The following is a 19,349-nucleotide window of genomic DNA, read 5'->3' as shown; positions in this document are numbered from 1 at the left end:
CTTTTTAGAAAACTATAAGAGTTAAGTTAAAGAGGGACAAATACATATCCCACGTAAGTGGGATAAAAGTGAAATGGTTACACAGGGGAGGGAGTGGGGGGAGGGAGTAAAGAGAGACAAATAATCAGTAACAGAAAATGATTGGACTCTGAGTGATGGGCACACAATGCAATCAACAGTTCAAATGCTATAGAGATGTTCACCTGAAACCTAGGTACCCTTATTGTTCAATGTCACCTCATCCAATTTAATTTCAAAATAAATTTAAAAAGTAGTTTGAGAAGTAAAGATATATACACCTAAATAATTCGTAAATGAAAAATATTTTCTTGATTTAATAACAAAAATACATCTTACTGTTTGAATATATCCCAGTGTTTTTTCCTAAAAGAAGATTTCTTCTAAATCATTTTAATAGTAATAACTTTGTTTATAGAAAGTCAGTTTTGCAAGAATAATAGAGATAGGTAAATTGGTAGCTACTCTTTTTATTTTTTGCATTTGTAATCAGCTCCCAGTTTACAGATCTGGATATCAACCCTCTGTCCACTGTCCCCCACATTAGAAAACCAAGAACTCCGGTATCATTAAAACGAGCACGACTCCAAGAAAGACACATGAAAGAGTCAGACCAGCCTTCATTATGTAGATAAACAGACAAGAAAATGGACATTCCTGAAGACTAACTGGAATTTTTCTTGTAAAATAGTCCAGTGTGTGCATCCTAATATTAACTATGCATTTAAAGGTTAAAATTAAGGAAGCTAATCACCCTAATAATCCTTGTCTACATTTTTATTTAGTCACCAGGGGGAGCTAATACTGCTCTGTGGGTAGGTAGAGCCCAAGAATTAGATTTTTTTTTAAAGGAGGGAAATATTACATTGATATGGTATTAATTATAATCTTGACATGGTCTACAGTGCCCATCAGGTAAGTATACCACACATGCAAAAAATAATAGGTCTACATCTTTTTGTTGTTGTTTGTTAAACAAAGTCAGAAAAAACTAAAAGCTGTCAATCAGTAGAATCTTGCTGTGCTTAACAGAAGATATACACAACCCAGTCATTTATGGATATCTTCGGTCCCATTAGGGTCTTACTCACCATCTAGGTTTTGCACATTTGTCCATTTATTGCACTGACCCTGTTATTTTCTTGGTTTGAAAGCACTACCATGGTTCTACATTGTAACAGCTAATCATTTGCTCAAAAATACCCCATACAATTACATTATAATTATACTGAAACAACTGTTTCTCTTTCCTTTTGCTTCAAATATTTCCTTCTGTCCCAAATATATATATTTTTTAGCACTTTTAATGTGTGTTCAAAGAGTTCCACCCAATAATCTACTTAAATTCATTCTGCAATTCACCCAGGAGACACAATCCCTTTAAACTTTGAGAAGCTCCAGTTGGAACAAAGAAGGGACCTGGGTTCAGAGTTTGTGGAATAATCACCTCCAATCGATCATTCCCCCGAAGGTAAAGCTGAAAGAAAGGAGGAGTGAAGAGTTCCAGTCCAATCCCTTGAAGTTTAAAGGAACGAAGCCCTGAGGCACAGTGCTAGAATGATTCCTGCCTCCCCTTTCCCAGGCCCATTAAGAGGTCATAGATCTCTGTGACATTGCTGCCATTCCCCAAAGACAGGATCCCCAGCCAGACATGTAGCACAAAAAGAAAGGCTAGGGCAACATCTACTTCTAAGAGCTTCTCTAGCGACTTAAGGAAGTAGATAGCTATCGGTCACAACTACTCGACAGAAGTAATGTAAAATTAAAGTACAGTCATGCAGAAATGTAAAAATAAATTCAACATCTTAAGTTTTAACACGCTGAATTTCACGTTTGATAACAGGCTACGTGTGGCAGAGGCTGTGCGCACACGACTGTATCCAAGTAGAGAAACACCGCCCTGCTTATAAGACAGACTGAACGGCTGCAGAGGGTCTAGAAAATGTTCGGTCCCGTTTAATTCATCTTCCCCACCAAAGAGGCTCTCCTGATTCCACACCCCAAATACAACCCTTCATTTATAATTTTTACACTTCTCCACAGGGATAAACTGACAGCTTTAATTACTATCAATGACCATCAAGGATACAGTAGAAATTCTTGGAGATATTCTCCCATGGTTTGTGTTCTTAACATTTTATTTCTAATTTTGGGCAAATAAATCCTGAAGCCACAGAATTAAATAATTATACATTCAATATTAATTATACAAGTAAGGCAAAAACCATTTATCTGAAACAACTGTGGTTACATATGACATCATCCAAATGTAATAGTTTTTATACACAAATGATGCCAATTTTCTTCCTGAATTCTATTCATTTCAAAAAAAACCTCACATTAATCAAGGAGCGGGTTATTTGTGAATACAGTTATATGTACAGAATATTCTCTGCTTAGGTTTTACTTGTAAGAAAATAAAGTAAATACACCATTTATTTTCTATTTCTAGGAAATTTCATCCTTTGGAAATTTTCCATTCTTAATTAGTAGCTTTCTAGTGATTCACAAGGTTTTAAAGTAGGCTGACAGTAAAAACATCTCATTTTGAAATGCACATCAAAAAGGATAGAGAAACATTTCTTAAATTACTAATCCCTTCAACCACCCCAAATGTTTCATTTTAATAAATTAATGTGTGTAATAACTCATCATTGATAGTGGAAAAACATAACTCAGGGGTACAATTCTTGTATAAATCCCAATCTCAATACCCAAAGCATTCAATGAGCTTTGAGGAAACAATAAGCTTAAAAATTACGACTCTTTTATCTCCATATTTGGTATAAAATTTTACAAACACATCAAGAAATGGTAGACTAGATATCAATATCAAAAACTTCTGCTGCAGTATAATCAATGTGGAAATCACAAAGCTTTTAAAGCACGTATTAAATTGACCCCTCTTCTAAAACCAGAAAAGGAGTTTACCCTGCCTGCCAACAGCTCAGAAGTTGGAATCAGTTATGGAGGACTGCTTTTTCTCTGATAAATGCCTAAAAGAATTTAGGATCCTGCCAGACTAGGAAATGACACACACAGCCCCAACACTTTCCCTAAAACTGAGAGGAACAGAGGCTCACTGAGTTGTTTTGCACATGATGAAGTAAGTGGCAGTCGAGAACAGTGGTCTCTGAAATACAGGGTACATATCCCAGGGTAGAGAAGATACCCTGAATACTTAGTAAACCATCAGAACAGATGCCAGCCATAAATAGCCATCCAGAAACAAATCAGACCTTTCCTGGAAGAGAGGAGATAAATAGGACTCCCATCAGCCAGGGCTCCCTTCCTTTTCCAGTTCCCACGGCTCAAAACAGTGTCGTCCATCTACCATGCCCAATGAAACAGATGTATGCATCATCTAATTTAATGGGGGTTTCTGGTTGTTTGTTTTGTGACAGAGATGGAGAGAGACAGAGAGAGAGACAGATAGAGACAGACAGGAAGGGAGAGAGATGAGAGGTCTTCTCTGTGACACCTTAGTTGTTCATTGATTGCTTTCTCATATATACCTTCACCAGGGGGCTATAGCAGACTGAGTGACCTCTTACTCAAGCCAGCAACCTTGGACTCAAGCTGGTGAGCCTTGTTCAAACCAGACGAGCACACACTCAAGCTGGAGACCTCGAGGTTTAGAACCTGGGTCCTCCACGTCCCAGTCCAATGCTCTATCCACGGCGCCACCACCTAGTCCGGTTAATCTAATTTGATATTCACTAAACTAATGCAGGCCCTGGCCAGTTGGCTCAGCAGTAGAGTCAGACCTGTGTGTGGAAGTCCTGGGTTCAATTCCCAGTCAGGGCATACAGTACAATAGAAGCAACCACTAGCTTCTCTACCCCTCCCCTTCTCTCTCTGTCTCACTCTCTATGTCTCTCTTTCTTATCCTCCTGCAGCCATGGCTCTGGCCCTGGGGTACTGAGGGAGGGAGGGAGGAGGGGAGGGAGGAAGGAAGGAAGGAAAACTAATTTACACAAATTCCCCAAATTTTGACAAGTGATTTAAAAAAAGTTTTCTGTGGCTCTAGCTGGCTTACTCAATGGATAGAACATTGGCCCAGCATACAGAAATCCAGAGTTTGATTCCTCAGTCAGGGCACACATGAGAAGTGACCATCTGCTTCTCTCCCCATCCCTCACCCCTTTCTTACTTCCCTTCTTGCACCAGTGGCTCAATTGGTTCAAGTGTGGACCCAGGTGCTGAGGATAGCTAGATGGTCTGAGTATCAGCCTCAGGTGCTCAAAATAGTTCAGTTGATCTAAACATCAGCCCTAGACACGAGTTGCTAGGTGAATCCCAGTTGGGGCGCATTCAGGATACTGTCTATCTCCCCTCCTCTCACTTAAAAAAAAGTTTCCTGCAAGGAAAGAGCAAAAGGTACTGACAGTCAAAAACAAGTAATCAACAAGAAAATGGCTAATCTGGCCCTTTCACTCCTCGATCAAGTTCTTTGTCATCCACGTTATAAAGGAGGGGCAAAAAAGAAATAATTGGAGCAGATTTGACCAAAAACTGGTAAAACAAGATTGAGCTTATCAGGAAAATCACTTGAAATATGGATTTATATCCACCACTGATGAACCTCATCAAGAAGTTTAATATCATATGTTCTCTCTTTGAGGTTTTTGAGATGGCTTTTTCTTTACTTCTCATAGCCATTCAAATAAATTATCACAATAAATCTGGACAGGACTTTAAAACAACATAAATTTATTTTAAAAACCTGTTTGTGCCTGACCTGTGGTGGTGCAGTGAATAAAGCATTGACCTGGAATGCCAAGGTCGCCTGTTCAAAATCCCGGGCTTGCCTGGTCAAAGCACATATGGGAGTTGATGCTTCCTGCTCCTCTCCCTTCTCTCTCTCTCTCTCTCTCTCTCTCTCTCTCTCTCTCCTCTCTAAAATGAATAAAGTCTTTTTTATAAAGCCTGTTTCTTTCACCTTTATTTTATTTTTTTAATATCTATTCATGTGAATGTTGTATCATACATGTATCTATGTAGTGTATTAATACATAAATATCATAAAGATATACTAAATATTTCTTATCAAAAAGTTTGAAAACCACTGGTCCAAAACAGGAAAAGTATGTGGAGAAGGGGCTGGGGACTCAATGGTGAATGCCATAAAACTGCATTGGGGGACTGGAGGAGTTGGAGGAGGAAGTAGGCTAAAACTGAGAAAGTATTTTAAGTAGGAAACCAGAATTTGATCAAAATGGAGGGAAACAGAAAAAAAATACAGTGCTTTAAGCCTAATATAGAAATAGATAATTAATAAAGGTTAATAACAAAGTACAAATAATGAATTAACAGAAAATTATAGAAAGATGCAAATAAAAATAGTGCCGTTAAGTGCAATTGATATAAACTAAAAACTTAAAGTATCATTTATTTCATGTAATTTATTTCAAATAATGATTTGAAAAGGAAAAAACAAAATAATTCTAAAAAGTTTCCATAGGCTTCTATAAAAATAATGCTTCTTTCCACAGACCCTCAATGTCCTTCTTCCCGCTGCCAACAGAACTAGCTTTTGTGGTGCTTGGCTTTTAAGTAGAACCAACCAGTCTTTAATTTGAAAATAAAAAGAAAGTCCTTCACTTTAAAAAAAAAATTCTTTATCCCCTCTGCCCCCAAATCCAGAAATCTAAAAGTATTTAGTTCATAAAATCTGTGTGAAACTTCCAGGAACTTTTATAAGCTTTCAAATAAATTAAATGAGCATACGTTATGTACATTCTGATGTACGGAGTCCACTCATCAATTCAGTTTCTTTTCCTCAAAACCATGAATCTGCCTGACCAGGTGGTGGCGCACTGCAGAGAGCGTGGGACTGGGATGCGGAGGATCCAGGTTCGAGACCCCGAGGTTGCCAGCTTGAGTGCAGGCTCATCTGGTTTGAGCAAAGCTCACCAGCTTGGACCCAAGGTCTCTGGCTCGAGCATGGGGTTACTCAGTCTGCTGTAGCCCCACAGTCAAGGCACATATGAGAAAGCAATCAATGAACAACTAAGGTGTCACAACGCGCAACAAAAAACTAATGATTGAAGCTTCTCATCTCTCCGTTCCTGTCTGTCTGTCCCTATCTATCCCTCTGACTCTTTCTCTCTGTCTCTGTAAAAAAAAATTTTTAAATATTAAAAAAAAACCCCATGAATCTGTACAGTAATATGTGTAGAGGAGTCACAAATAAGATGAGGGCTTTTTAAATCTGGTGCACAAACATGTTTGTCCAAAGTGCAACATCCTTGGGGTCTCGTGTATCTCTACCTGCTCATCTTACCAACAGGCCAGAGGACTGAGAATGAATACAACGCTATTTAGTTTCTTTCTGCATTTACACCCAAGCAATTTACATTAATGATGCGAAAGAACACTTAACAGACAACTCAAATTTGCAAATTAGCAGGAGAGAAGTGAAAAATGACTCAGAACAATAAGCATACGGTATTACTAAATGCACTTTACACATTTATCCTGTAAAGTGTAGCTTAGTTTTGATGATTTACAAAGCTAGTTCTAACTCGGTTTTGTAAGCATAATGAAGTCCCCGTAATCTCAGCCTTCCCCATAGCACCCTGCTATTAAATCTTTGTTGAGAAGTGTGATGAGACCCCTCTGGCTTCCAGCCCTCCCCGCCCCCTGAGGGAATTGGCAAGAAATGATAGGGTTTGTGGATTAGTAAAATGAGAGGTTCTCTGTGCTTTTCCTTCTTTAAATATATATTGTGATAATCTGTCTTCTGCATCAGAGAGTCCCAACAGCATTAGAGTGTTGATTTCCCTCCCTTCTCCAGACTCCAGGAAAGAGAGCAAGGCTTGGGCTGGACAGGTGGCTTCCATCCACTGCTACGACTGAACAGTGGGATTTAGTTTTTGTTTTCTCTCACCTTCCCCCTTATTCCTTCAAGCAGGGATGAACATAACTTACTAACACATGCTGAATTGTAAACTAGAGGAAAACTACACCAGGAGACAAAGAAAGAGCTCATCTTTGTGAGAGCCACCTTTTGTCTTACTATCCTTAGGGACTATTTTGCTCTTTCCCAGATCATGATGCTTGTTCAGAATAGACCCCACCTTCCAGAACACCCATCCCTAGTAGACTCCATGAATTGTGTGTGTAAGCCTTTAGATCTCTGGGTTTCCTGCTGAGTCTGCTGAGCTCACAGGAGTTGAGCACAGGTTACTGATAACTGTTCATGACCTGACCTGGGGGCATACCTCATCCACAAGATGACTTTCACATCTGGTTCCAGAACTGATCATCTTGCTCCGTATTTTCATTTCATTTCCTAAGGGCTGGTCTAGTCTGGGCTCATTTGGCGAGATTATACCAGAATTTCAAGACTTTTGATACAGAGTCAATCTGTTTTCATCTAGGCAGACTATTCTAGGAATGTGCCTCACCCTTGGGGATGAAAGTGACCAAAAAGGAACAGATCTCCAGTTACCAAGAAACTCTCTCTTCAAGGATGGGAGGAATCTCAAGGCAGGGTTTCTACCAGTTCTCTGACAGCAGAACACCCCGAATCCCTCCCACATGTGTCAGACTCTAGAATCCTCATCCCTCCTGTTCTTTTGCAAACAACAAATTTTAAGTTTCCCTTCCTGATTCTACTCTACAGTTGACCCGACAGTACACCACTCAGAACTCCCTCTTTCTTCATGTAAACTGTTCACCAGAAAGTCTTCAGGCTAAGGCCTAGCGGAGGAGGACCAAACATGTAGGTAAAGACTTCAAGGTTAATGAAAGGGAAAGGGAGGCCCTGAGGGGCAAAGAAAACAAGTTGAAAGAGCAGCAGCAGACTCTAAAACAGGGAGAAGTAAAGAGGAGCAATATGGACAACAGACAGATTAATATGCTGAAGAAGAACAGGAATCAGGAAAATTAGGTAAGATACAAATAGGCCAGATGAGTGAGTTAAAGGACAAAAAGAAGGAAAAAGAATCATGAAAGTAAGAGGAAAACTCAGAGGAAAAAAAGAAAACTAGAATTATCCTCCTTTTCTAAACTAGCACTTCATCCATCAGAAGAAGAAGAAGAAGAAGAAGGAGGAGGAGGAGGAGGAGGAGGAGGAGGAGGAGGAGGAGGAGGAGGAAGAGGAAGAAGGAAGAAAAGAAAAACCATTAAGAAAAGAATTAGCCTGATGTAGTCCATTTATTTATCTTTGCCTTCACTTTCTTTGCCTTTGGAGTCAAATTCATAAAGTACAGCCAACTGAATGGGAGATGATATTTTCAAACAATAGCACAGATAAGGGCCTAATATCCAAAATATACAAAGAACTCATAAAACTCAACAACACACAAGCAAACAACCCAATAAAAAAAATGGGAAGAGGACATGAACAGACACTTCTCCCAGGAAGAAATACAAATGACCAACAGATATATGAAAAGATGCTCATCTTCATTAGCTATTAGAGAAATGCAAATCAAAACGGCAATGAGATACCACCTCACACCTGTTAGATTAGCTATTATCAACAAGACAAGTAATAGCAAGTGTTGGAGAGGATGTGGAGAAAAAGGAACCCTCATCCACTGTTGGTAGGAATGTAAAGTAGTACAACCATTATGGAAGAAAGTATGGTGGTTCCTCAAAAAATTAAAAATAGAACTACCATATGACCCAACAATCCCTCTACTGGGTATATACCCCAACACTCAAAAACACTGGTACATAAAGACACATGCAGCCCCATGTTCATTGAAGCATTGTTCACAGTGGGCAAGACTTGGAAACAACCAAAAAGCCCTTCAATAAATGATTGGATAAAGAAGATGTGGTACATATATACTATGGAATACTACTCAGCCATAAGAAATGATGACATCGGATCATTTACAACAACATGGATGGACCTTGATAACATTATACTGAGTGAACTAAGTCAATCAGAAAAAACTAAGAACTATATAATTCCATACATAGGTGGGACATAAAAATGAGATTCAGGGACATGGACAAGAGTGCAGTGTTTAGGGGGGGAAGTGAGAAGGTGGGAGGAGAGGAGGGGCACAAAGAAAACCAGATAGAAGGAGATGGAAGACAATTTTACTTTGGGTGATGGGTATGCAACATAATCAAATGTCAAAATAACCTGGAGATGTTTTCTCTGAACCTATGTACCCTGATTGATCAATGTCACCCCATTAAAATTAATAAAAAGTTTTTTTTAAAGAAAAGAATTAACTCAGTCCTAGACAGTCAGCTCCGTCTGTTAGAGTGTCATCCTGACAGACCAAGGTTGTGGGTTCCATCCCTAGTCAGGGCACACATAGGAAATGACAAGCACAACTAACTGTAACCACGAATATATGAGTCCCCCTCTCTCTCTTTCCCTTCCTCTCGCTATCTGAAATCTATCATTTCAAATCTTTTTTCTAAAGAAAAGAGTTTACTCAAGCAGCAGGAAACAAAAATTGGATGACCTGGACCTCCTAAACTTACATTTAAAGATTGTAACCAAGGAAGAAGGTAAAAAGTATCATGTTACTTTTTTTAATTAAAATGCTTCCAGAGGCTTTCATCTTTTCCAGATTAGACCCTTGGCCAATTCAAGTTTCAAGTTTAACACCTTCAACAAAGGTGAATGGACTCTGGTTCTGCTCCTTCCTCTCTGCTCTCTCCCTGATCCTCTGCCTCTGCGCCCCTCATCAACCTGCCACCCTCTGTAAGAAGTCACCCTGAACAACAAATAGGACCAAGACCAGCAGGTTTACCTTTCCTGAAATGTGTCTAAGGCACAAATGAGCCTTTACTTTCCTGCCTTTGATTCAAATGTGATATGTGAGCACAGACTAGATTCCCTGCTTTTAGAAAGCTTAAGATCAATTAAATCAAATGTTTTATTAGAGTTTTTTTTATTTTTGAAGCAAAACAATATTCAACCCATAAATATCCTCACCATAACATGTGCTAAAAATTCAGCATTTTCTGTACTGATATCAAAGTTGTGTAGTATATAAATAGATATTATATAATAAAGTAAAGAAATAATTTTTTTGCTTCTGTTTCATAGAGCCGAACATATAAATAACTATATGGCAGAAACTCAATAAAGAGTATATACCACGTAGAATTTGAAGGTTTTTTTAAAATGATTATTATTATTTTTTAATGGGGTGACATCAATAAATCAGGACACATATATCCAAAGATAACATGTCCAGGTTATCTTGTCGTTCAATTATGTTGCATACCCATCACCCAAAGTCAGATTGTCCTCTGTCACCTTCTATCTAGTTTTCTTTGTGCCCCTCCCCCTTTCCCTTTCCCTCTCCCCTCCCCCCCCCCCCCCCGGGTAACCACCACACTCTTATCAATGTCTCTTAGTCTCATTATTTTTTTTGTATTTTTCTGAAGCTGGAAACGGGGAGAGACAGTCAGACAGACTTCCGCATGCGCCCGACCAGGATCCACCCAGCACGCCCACCAAGGGCGATGCTCTGCCACTCCGGGGCGTCGCTCTGCCGCGACCAGAGCCACTCTAGCGCCTGGGGCAGAGGCCAAGGAGCCATCCCCAGCGCCTGGGCCATCTTTGCTCCAATGGAGCCTTGGCTGCGGGAGGGGAAGAGAGAGACAAAGAGGAAGGAGGGGGGGTGGAGAAGCAAATGGGCGCTTCTCCTATGTGCCCTGGCTGGGAATCGAACCCGGGCCCCCCGCACGCCAGGCCAACACTCTACCGCTGAGCCAACCGGCCAGGGCTAGTCTCACTTTAATGTCCCACCTACGTATGGAATAATGCAGTTCCTGGTTTTTTCTGATTTACTTATTTCACTTCGTATAATGTTATTAAGATCCCACCATTATTTGAATTTTAAAGTTCACCTTTCACATGAGCAATAAGGTACTTTTACCTTAGGTAAGATTTTTTTGTGTGTGTGACAGAGAGAGACATATAGGGACAGACAGACAGGAAGAGAGAGAGATGAGAAGCATCAATTCTTCCTTACGGCACCTTAATTGTTCATTGATTGCTTTCTCATATGTGCCCTGACTGGGGGAGGGGGGATACAGCAGACCGAGTGACCCCTAGCTCAAGCTAGCAACCTTGGGTTCAAGCTGGTGAGCTTTGCTCAAACCAGATGAGCCTACACTCAAGCTGGCGAGCTTGGGGTTTTGAACCTGGGTCCTCCATGTCCCAGTTCGATGCTATAGCTGCTGCGCCACCACCTGGCCAGGCACCTTAGGTAAGATTTGTCGTGACCATAGTATATACTGGCTTGTCAGCCAAGTTCCCATGCCTTTACCCTAATGTTTGTGTTGACTCTACATCACTAAAGCTTCCTTTAAAGTTCAAACTGTTCCACTGAAAAAAGAATTGGACTAATCTCCTGCTCTTAGTGGAATTTTCCAAAAAGTATGCATTCTGAGGAAAAAAATGCATTAAATAAAGTCCATTAAATATATGTGAGCCAGAAAATGCAAATGAATCCTCAAACAATAACTATATACAACCAATAAAATGCTAAAATTAAAAAGACTGACAACCCAAGTATTAGCAAAGATGCACAACTGAATGTGCAGACATTGCTAGTAGGAGTGGAAAAGGTCCAGAAGTTTCCATACAGTTAAGACTTATATTCAACAGAAGTTTACAAACCACACCCTATACCCCTAACCCAACATTTCCATTCCTACTTATTAACTTAAGAGAAATAAAATATATGTCTACCAAAATATCTGTATAAAAAGGTTGTCAACAACTTGACTCATAATAACCAAAAACTAAAAATGACCACAATATCTAACAAGATCAAAAACAAATTATGATATAGTCATATGATAGAATACTACTCAGCAATAAATAAAGCAACACATGCACAACATGCATGAATCTTGCAGACATTATGCTGAACCAAAGAAGCTGGACACCAAAAGAGTCCATACTGCGTGATTTCTAGAATGGAAGAAATTATCTTAAGAGAAATGTAACACAGGTGTACGTATTTTGTCAAAATTCATTATATTGTTCATTTACAATTCATAAATTTCACTGTGTGTAAATGTTACATTAAAAACTATAGCATACATAATTATACACAACTATTAAACTCTAGTTGGTCTGCTTATCATGATGATAGGCGTAAACAATTCTGAAACTATTTAATGTGTATTCTAGACTCAAGAAAATGAGTAAACATATTAAAGATGGTGGAAGCTAGATTTCCCACCACTAAAGAAGGGAGTAACACACATGAAAAGGAAAAAGACTGAAACATACCTGAAGTGTTGGAATAAATACAATTCTTTTAAGAGGGAGAAAAATATTTTATGTGTATATATTTGTATATATATGCAATTTACAAACTATGTGTACATTAGATATACATATACATTTCCTAATTCTGTCTACTAAGAGGGTCTAGAACTGATATACTTGTAGCAATAAGCATACATGGTGCCCACATTTTGGTTTCAAAATATTTTTATCCTTTAAAAGAACCAGGGCTGCTTAGAAAAAAGGCTTATTACACAACTGGGACAAAAACAGAAACTAAATAAGTCCTCAAATAATGATGGAGATATTAAAATGATACTGAATCCAGCTTGAAAGGGCTCCTATTGACTAAATTTGGGGCAATCTGGGCATCAAAATATTGATAGTAATGAATTATGATCCAATGAATAGAATAAAAATTCAAAAGCCCGTGGTGATATGAGTAAAAAAATAAATAAAAAAGAAAGGATATTGTAACAAGAGGCCAATTAATAAACACAAAAAATACGGAGTTAAAAATAGATATTGTATAGAATGAGAATATTTACATAGTTTCCAAGTATCTTCCCATATATTACTTATTATTTTCAAAGGGAAAAGAACTTAGAATAGAGAAAGTTAGTGGATACCACCTTAAACAATTATTCGGTGTTAACATTATCAACTTGGGACAAGTCAACATCACAAACTTCCTGATCTGATGATGCACGTGGAAGTGTATAACCTGAATGTAATCATGGGAAACGTCCCACAAACCCAAATACAGATGGGCATTCTCTGAAGAGCTCGCACGTACTCATCAAGAAAGACAAAGTGATATCATCTCAGGTGAAAGGAAACAAAAGAGACACGACAATTGAATGATGAATGATCCTTGTCCTAGATGAGAACAAAAAACCTAGCTCTAAAGGACACCTCTGTAATAACTGCTGAAATTTAAATATTGACGGTGGAGAAGATGCTGGTATTCTATAGTAAGTGTTTCCCATCCTGATTCGGTAAGTGTGCTGTGGTCATGTAAGAATGTATCTGTTCTTAGGAAATATACAGGATATGTTTAGAAGGGTATGATACCGGCAACCTTCTCTCAAATGATTAAGAAAGAAAAATGATGAAAGAGAAAGAGACAATGAATGATAAAGCAAATGGGGTAAAATGTGACAACTGAGAATCAGGTAAATAGTATTACGGGAATTAGATGTATTATTTTTGCAATTTTCTATAAATTTGGATTGTATCAAAATAAGTTACTAAAACCACTAAAAACACGTATATGGCCAATGTTTATATAAACAGCATCAATCCTCATACTTATGTTCCAAAAATGATAATGGGTTTTTTGAAAAAAAGAAGAGTCTATGGGCCTATTTAACCTACTCACTGCTGGAAGAGCCACAGTTCACTTTAATAAAGAACCCTATTTAACTGGATATAATCCAACATTTCCGCAATAATCTCTGTCAGGAAATCTGGTTAAAAAAGAACACCTATTGAAATCTTACAAAAATGTTAATATTCTGTAGACAACAGTCGAAGAACAATCTTGTCTAGTAAATACATTCCCTACCCATGGTTAATTGAAGAGTATTTGTGCTAGGAAAATAAGATCAAGCGAGAAAGAGAGCTACACACACACACACACACACACACACACACACACACACACACACACGAGCAGTGTCAGCTTCAAATAGCAAAAGAAAAATAGCATAAACCTAAAAAACAGTATCTACATACCCCACCTAGTCTCATAGAGCACATTCTCATAGGATGTATTTTTAAAGAGTAGAAATTTGGTAAACTGAGTTTACGGTTTCTCCAACCATTAAATTGAACACGTCATGTTTCTTGTCATTTTAAATCTATTTCTTCCCGTGAATGGCAGAGCAGAGTCGCCACTAAAACCTTGGTGACTGCCTACTGTGCGCCAAAGGCTGAGGGAGCACAACGATAAACAAGACGCAGTTCCCGCCGTCCGTGACCTTGCAGTCTAATGAGGGAGATGGGGTTCACACCTGCAGTGCACACTGGGATATTCAGGAATAAGCATCTGACTATGGGAACACAAAAAGGTACCGAACTCAGGCAGGGAAGGATCAGGGAAGCTTGCCTTTGAGGAGATGATATGTAAAGTAAAATAAACGGATGCATGCTAAATTTCTCTGAAAAAGATATTCAGAAGGTATTTTTAAACTTTAGTTTTGCCACTCAACGTCAGCACCTAGATGGTATCGCTGTAATTTTTCTTAAAAAATGGAAACTCAAATATGTCCATTAACTATTAAAATTTAGGTACAATTCAAAATCTAAGGACGGTGACAGTGAATTTGCTATAAACCACCATCTTTAGAATTCTTTCTAAAGCACTTCTAGACTTACCTAGGTATTCAAGTGTAGGAGTAAAATAATTGGAAGAGGAAAAAAAATGAGGAACAAACTGAAAAAATCAGAACTAGAACAGTATGAGAAGACCAGAAGTGATAAGTATTGTTTACCTGCCAGCTGACATTGATTAATCTTGTGTTCTGTGATATCGCTCAGTGACTCGAACACCTGCAGGCAGCTGTCGCAGCTGTGCACAGCCTCGTCCTCCAACTCCTCTCCGTCTTCCGGCCTCTTCTTACAGTCTATTGCCTCCCCATCTTCAGTCTTGTCTTCAAGTTTACAGTTGGGGTCTGAAAAAAAAACAAGATTGTAAGTATAGGGTTTAAAGACAGTTTCTTTAAACTTTTTGCTACCAAAAAAACAGTAACCCAATTTTCCCTGAGGCTGCAATGGGAGGGTTTGATTGCGGCTTTTATAACAGAAGAATCAAAAGTGAGTCTTCCCTAAACTTTTTTTGTTTGTGATGACTGGAAGTTTTTCTCTCCTCCTCCACCATGCACCCCTTTTCCCATTCTCCTCTTTCAAAAAATGTGCCACTCTTAGCCTTTTAGAGAGTTTTGCTTTAAGAGAGAGAAAGAGATAAATCATTTTTAAAATTAAACAGTCTCCAATGGAAAGGGGGGGAAAAAACACTGTGTGTAAGAATGAATTCCTTTTCTGCTAAATATACTTCTTCACAGAAAATTACCAGAATTAGCCAAAAGTCTAAAATAAGTTTAGTTAATGACCATAGGCATGAAATTGACCTTTACTTATAAACTCGTCAAAACAGACAGTTACCCCATTATTTGCTAGACACCGATAGCAAAATAAGCTCTACACACAGCAAAACACTCTTACAAACACAAATTCAAGTATAAGTATATATCGGTATGTCTCTTATTTTTTCAAGTCAGCAAAAAGTGAAACAAAATATCCAAAAAAAACAATTGTAAATTATAAGCAAATCAATAACATTCGTTGGCATGATCCACATCAAAAGCTAAGAATGGGAAAACTAAAATCAGTTCCATTCTAAGCCTAAGCATGCCACACATACAGCAGTGGGGAATGACAGAAGAATCAAAAGTGAGTCTTCCCCAAAGTTTTTCAGTTTGTGATGACTGGAAGTTTTTCTTTCCTCCTCCACCAGGCAGCCCTTTTCCCATTCTCCTCTTTCAAAACATGTGCTACTCTTAGCCTTTTAGAGAGCTTTGCTTTAAAAGAGAGTTTAAAAGTAGTGTTTTCAGTTAAAGCTTGAAAAATACTTAAATACTTTTCGATTCGTTATGCGGTCCTTTGACGTATTTTAGAGAAGTACCCCAAACTTCAGGGCGTCACTTCTCCTCCATGCAGGAAAACAAAGCTTGGGGAGGGACAATGAGAATATGCCTCATTAGGGGTAATTAGGAAAATGTAATCGATGATTTAATTTAGAAGACATTAATTTCTAATAGCATAAAGCCCTCCAAAGTCAGAAATAAATTATGTCTCAAAATATAGTTAATGAAATAGTTACAAAAGAGCTGTATCAGAATACCTAAGAAATATGTAATAACACATTATCCGTAGTCAGACTTTTTATTAATACGGGAGGATTATTTGAAATGCTACAACCAAGAATTCACAGAAACCAAATCAGTCCCGATTTCTTAGAAGAGTCAGTGAGTGTCTGCAAGTGTGTTCTGCTCTCTCGCATGTGACACGCACCTAGGAACCTGACTTCTACAAGGAACTGGGCTCCCTTTCTGCTGGCTGTAGTTCCAAAGCCTTTCTTCACGTCTGCTATAACCTTAACTATGTCACCACTCTGCAAATGACTCACGTATGCCAAAATCAACTCACATCCAACATATATAATAACCTCTGGGGTTTATGAAAAAAGGCAGAATTCCTATCTCAAAAAGCAAGTAGTGTTGTTTGTTTGTTTAAAAAAAAGAGGACACAGTGTTTAAGTAAATTGGTAATTTGGGTTGTTTTGCCACCTGGAAAATTATTATCTCAACGCTCTACACAGTGCCCATTTCAACATCCAGGGGTTTAGGCTGCTCATCCCCGGCAGACTAATCACAGGATCTTTTTCGTTTGTCTTGTACTTTGCCCAGTACAGCATCGTGTCCAGGTGAGTGCTTAGTAAATATTATTTAGTGATGATGAGAAGGTAAAGAAGGAAAAGAACGATACGTTAAAAAGTCCTTCGCTGGTATTTTTTCTGTAAACAGGAATAGACTAGGTACCTCCAAATTAAAAAGCATCTTACACAACTGCATTTTCCAAAATCGACACTATATGATCCACCATAATTGACTGCTGGTTTCAAATGTTTCATCTGCAGCTACAGACGCCACACATGGGTGATGGTTCAAAGATCACCAACAAACTAAAACCAAGTGGTAAAGTACTGCCAAAATAGACAGTAATTCGGGAAAATAAATAACTGCCCTAATTATGGCAAATTGGCCCCCACACCATTAAATACTTGTCGGAAGGCAACATGCACACACTAAATACTCTTCGTTGTTTAGCATGAGTTTCCAGTTCCTCATAAAACTGACAGCACTCAGGGAAATGCGCGCACTAGGTCTGAATTTTAATACCATTATTTAAATGCTACACATCAAGTTTGCAGGCTTGTTTGTTTTTAAATAAGGAGACACTCTGAATACTTTAAGTAGTACGCATTGAAAAACGATGAAGAACTCGCCTCCCTTATTATTCAGTAATATGGACACTTTTCACGAATCTAATATCAAAAACATCAAACAAACAGGAATGCATATACGATGGTTTAGCTCTTAAAAGCTCAAGAAGGACTGCAGGCCACGCTTCTGACACCGTGGCTAGTTATTAAAATGAGGGTCATTTTAACACCAATAAAAAATGTTTTGTTTCCACTTCTGCATTTACAGATAGAACCCTTCAGGGACCGAAGTCAGTCAAGCTTATTCACTTGTGCTGCAACTTTAGGATGCATGCTCCAGCCAACTGGTGAATTTGTTTTTAGGTCACCACTTAAGAGGGACCCTCTGGGGGGTGGGTGCGATTACAGCCTGTGATGCCTCAGTGTAATGAGTGCCGGAATCTCAGTCTCTCTCCTTGGAAGTATGTTTCTGTCTAGTCTCCATTTACATGAAGAATTCTTTCTTGCCCATTCAAAGACATGCTTATTGGTGTTACGGGTTTCTGTTCCCAATGTTAGGGGATGCAGGAAGATTCTAGAAAGCTTACATTGTCAACCATTTCTTTCCCACAGGTGGCTACACTTCAATAATTGTGCATGACCTTAGTTATGTAGTTTTTATAAAGTCCTTTGAGATCCAATCATAAAAAATAATTGTATTACTCTGCTAGCCATTCAAACCTCTGCCTTCAACCTAAGGGGTTATAAATACAAGGTCCATGCCTGGAAGTACTGCCCCGCCCCCAACACCACTGCAAGAGGAACAACTGTTCTTCCCACTCTATTGTTGTGCTATAAACCCGATTAAGGACAATGCTTTTAAATATCCACACGCCGCCTGCACTGGTGCTAGAAACTCCATTGCAACTGCAGGCACTGCTCTCCGTCCCTTGCCCAGTGGATGCCCCCAAATGCATTACATCCATCACAGTGATTTCATCTGCACAGTCAGCTTTCTGACTGATCCCTTCAAAAGGGGGCTATGAAGCACTGGATTTATAGTGTCCTGACCTGGATAAAAGGCTTAATTTTGGAACAAAGACACAATTATTATTACAAAAATAAAGGGCAGCTCTTCTGTTTCCAATTTTGCTAGCATTACTTATAAATGGAAATTTAAAAGAAAACTGCTTTTCTCCTTATTGTGTTCTCTGGCAGGTGGTTCTTTTCTTCTCATCCTCCTCTTCGTAAGGGTTGTTATTACTATAACTTGGTTTAATAAAATTACAACTTTGGGGAAAATGAAAAATTGCACTGGCTTAAAAGTGTTGGAGGCCATAAACCCTGGACTTCAATTAATTTCAAGTGTGGGATCAGTTGAAGGCCAACCAGCAGAAATTCTATTCTGTCCATGTAAAAATGAGGTTTCACCACATTTACTTTTTATAACCTATATAAAAGTCAAGTAAAAGTAATGAATATCTAAAAGCCATCTCAGTGGACTGGCAAAGACTGTCTGTATTCTTGAAACTCATCTTACATATTTCTCCTTGTGCAACAAGGATCCCGCGCCTGATCAAAGCGAAAATGTCAAACCATTGAGAAAACAGACCAATTTCCAATCCATTTCACTGCCTACAAATGGACCTCCTTCCAAGCCACTTTTGCATGGAAAAGCACTGGCAAAAGAAAGAGAAACTAAGAGATCATGTGGTTATAATTATTACCAGGCAAGGAATATTTCTGCAGCTCAGTGGTGAAGTAAAACTCTGTCGCTCTCTGCTCCCAACAGTGTCCATCGCAAAACAACTGCCTCATTAAATCTCTGCAGTAAGATTAATATGCCGTAGCTGCACTACATTTATAACTTGGTACTTTATAAAAAGTACATTTAATGGTAAGAGCCAGAGCCTAGATACAAAGTATTACTATAAAAATTTCTGGCAGCCAGTACACAGAGCAGGCCCTCTGTCCTTCTTTCAGGAGATATAAATGAGGCTTTTCCTGGTTCATTCCAACCCTGAAGCCCTACCTTAAAAACCAGAGTCGGTTTTTATGAGAGTAGCAGACACACCAGATTCTGAGGATGATGTAAATAGGAATGCAAGATTACTT

General features: G+C 38.7%; 1 protein-coding gene across 6 annotated transcripts in view; it reads right to left on the bottom strand.

Moving 5' to 3' along the window:
- The window catches only part of ZNF521 (zinc finger protein 521), a 317,050-nt gene that overhangs the window by 271,762 nt on the left and 25,939 nt on the right, over window positions 1-19,349 (bottom strand). For all 6 annotated transcript variants that reach the window (XM_066352804.1, XM_066352798.1, XM_066352802.1 and 3 more), the window contains one exon: window positions 14,746-14,925. Coding sequence is in view for 5 of the 6 variants with exons in the window: in XM_066352798.1 (XP_066208895.1) it covers window positions 14,746-14,925 (180 nt within the window). In the remaining variant the exon portion in view is untranslated. The remainder of the gene's footprint in view (window positions 1-14,745; window positions 14,926-19,349) is intronic.

Source organism: Saccopteryx leptura, chromosome 11 (assembly GCF_036850995.1).
Source record: "Saccopteryx leptura isolate mSacLep1 chromosome 11, mSacLep1_pri_phased_curated, whole genome shotgun sequence".
NCBI classification, from domain to species: Eukaryota; Metazoa; Chordata; class Mammalia; order Chiroptera; family Emballonuridae; genus Saccopteryx; species Saccopteryx leptura.
The sequence above is the reverse complement of the archived record's forward strand: the minus strand, read 5'-3'. Positions and strand labels throughout refer to the sequence as shown.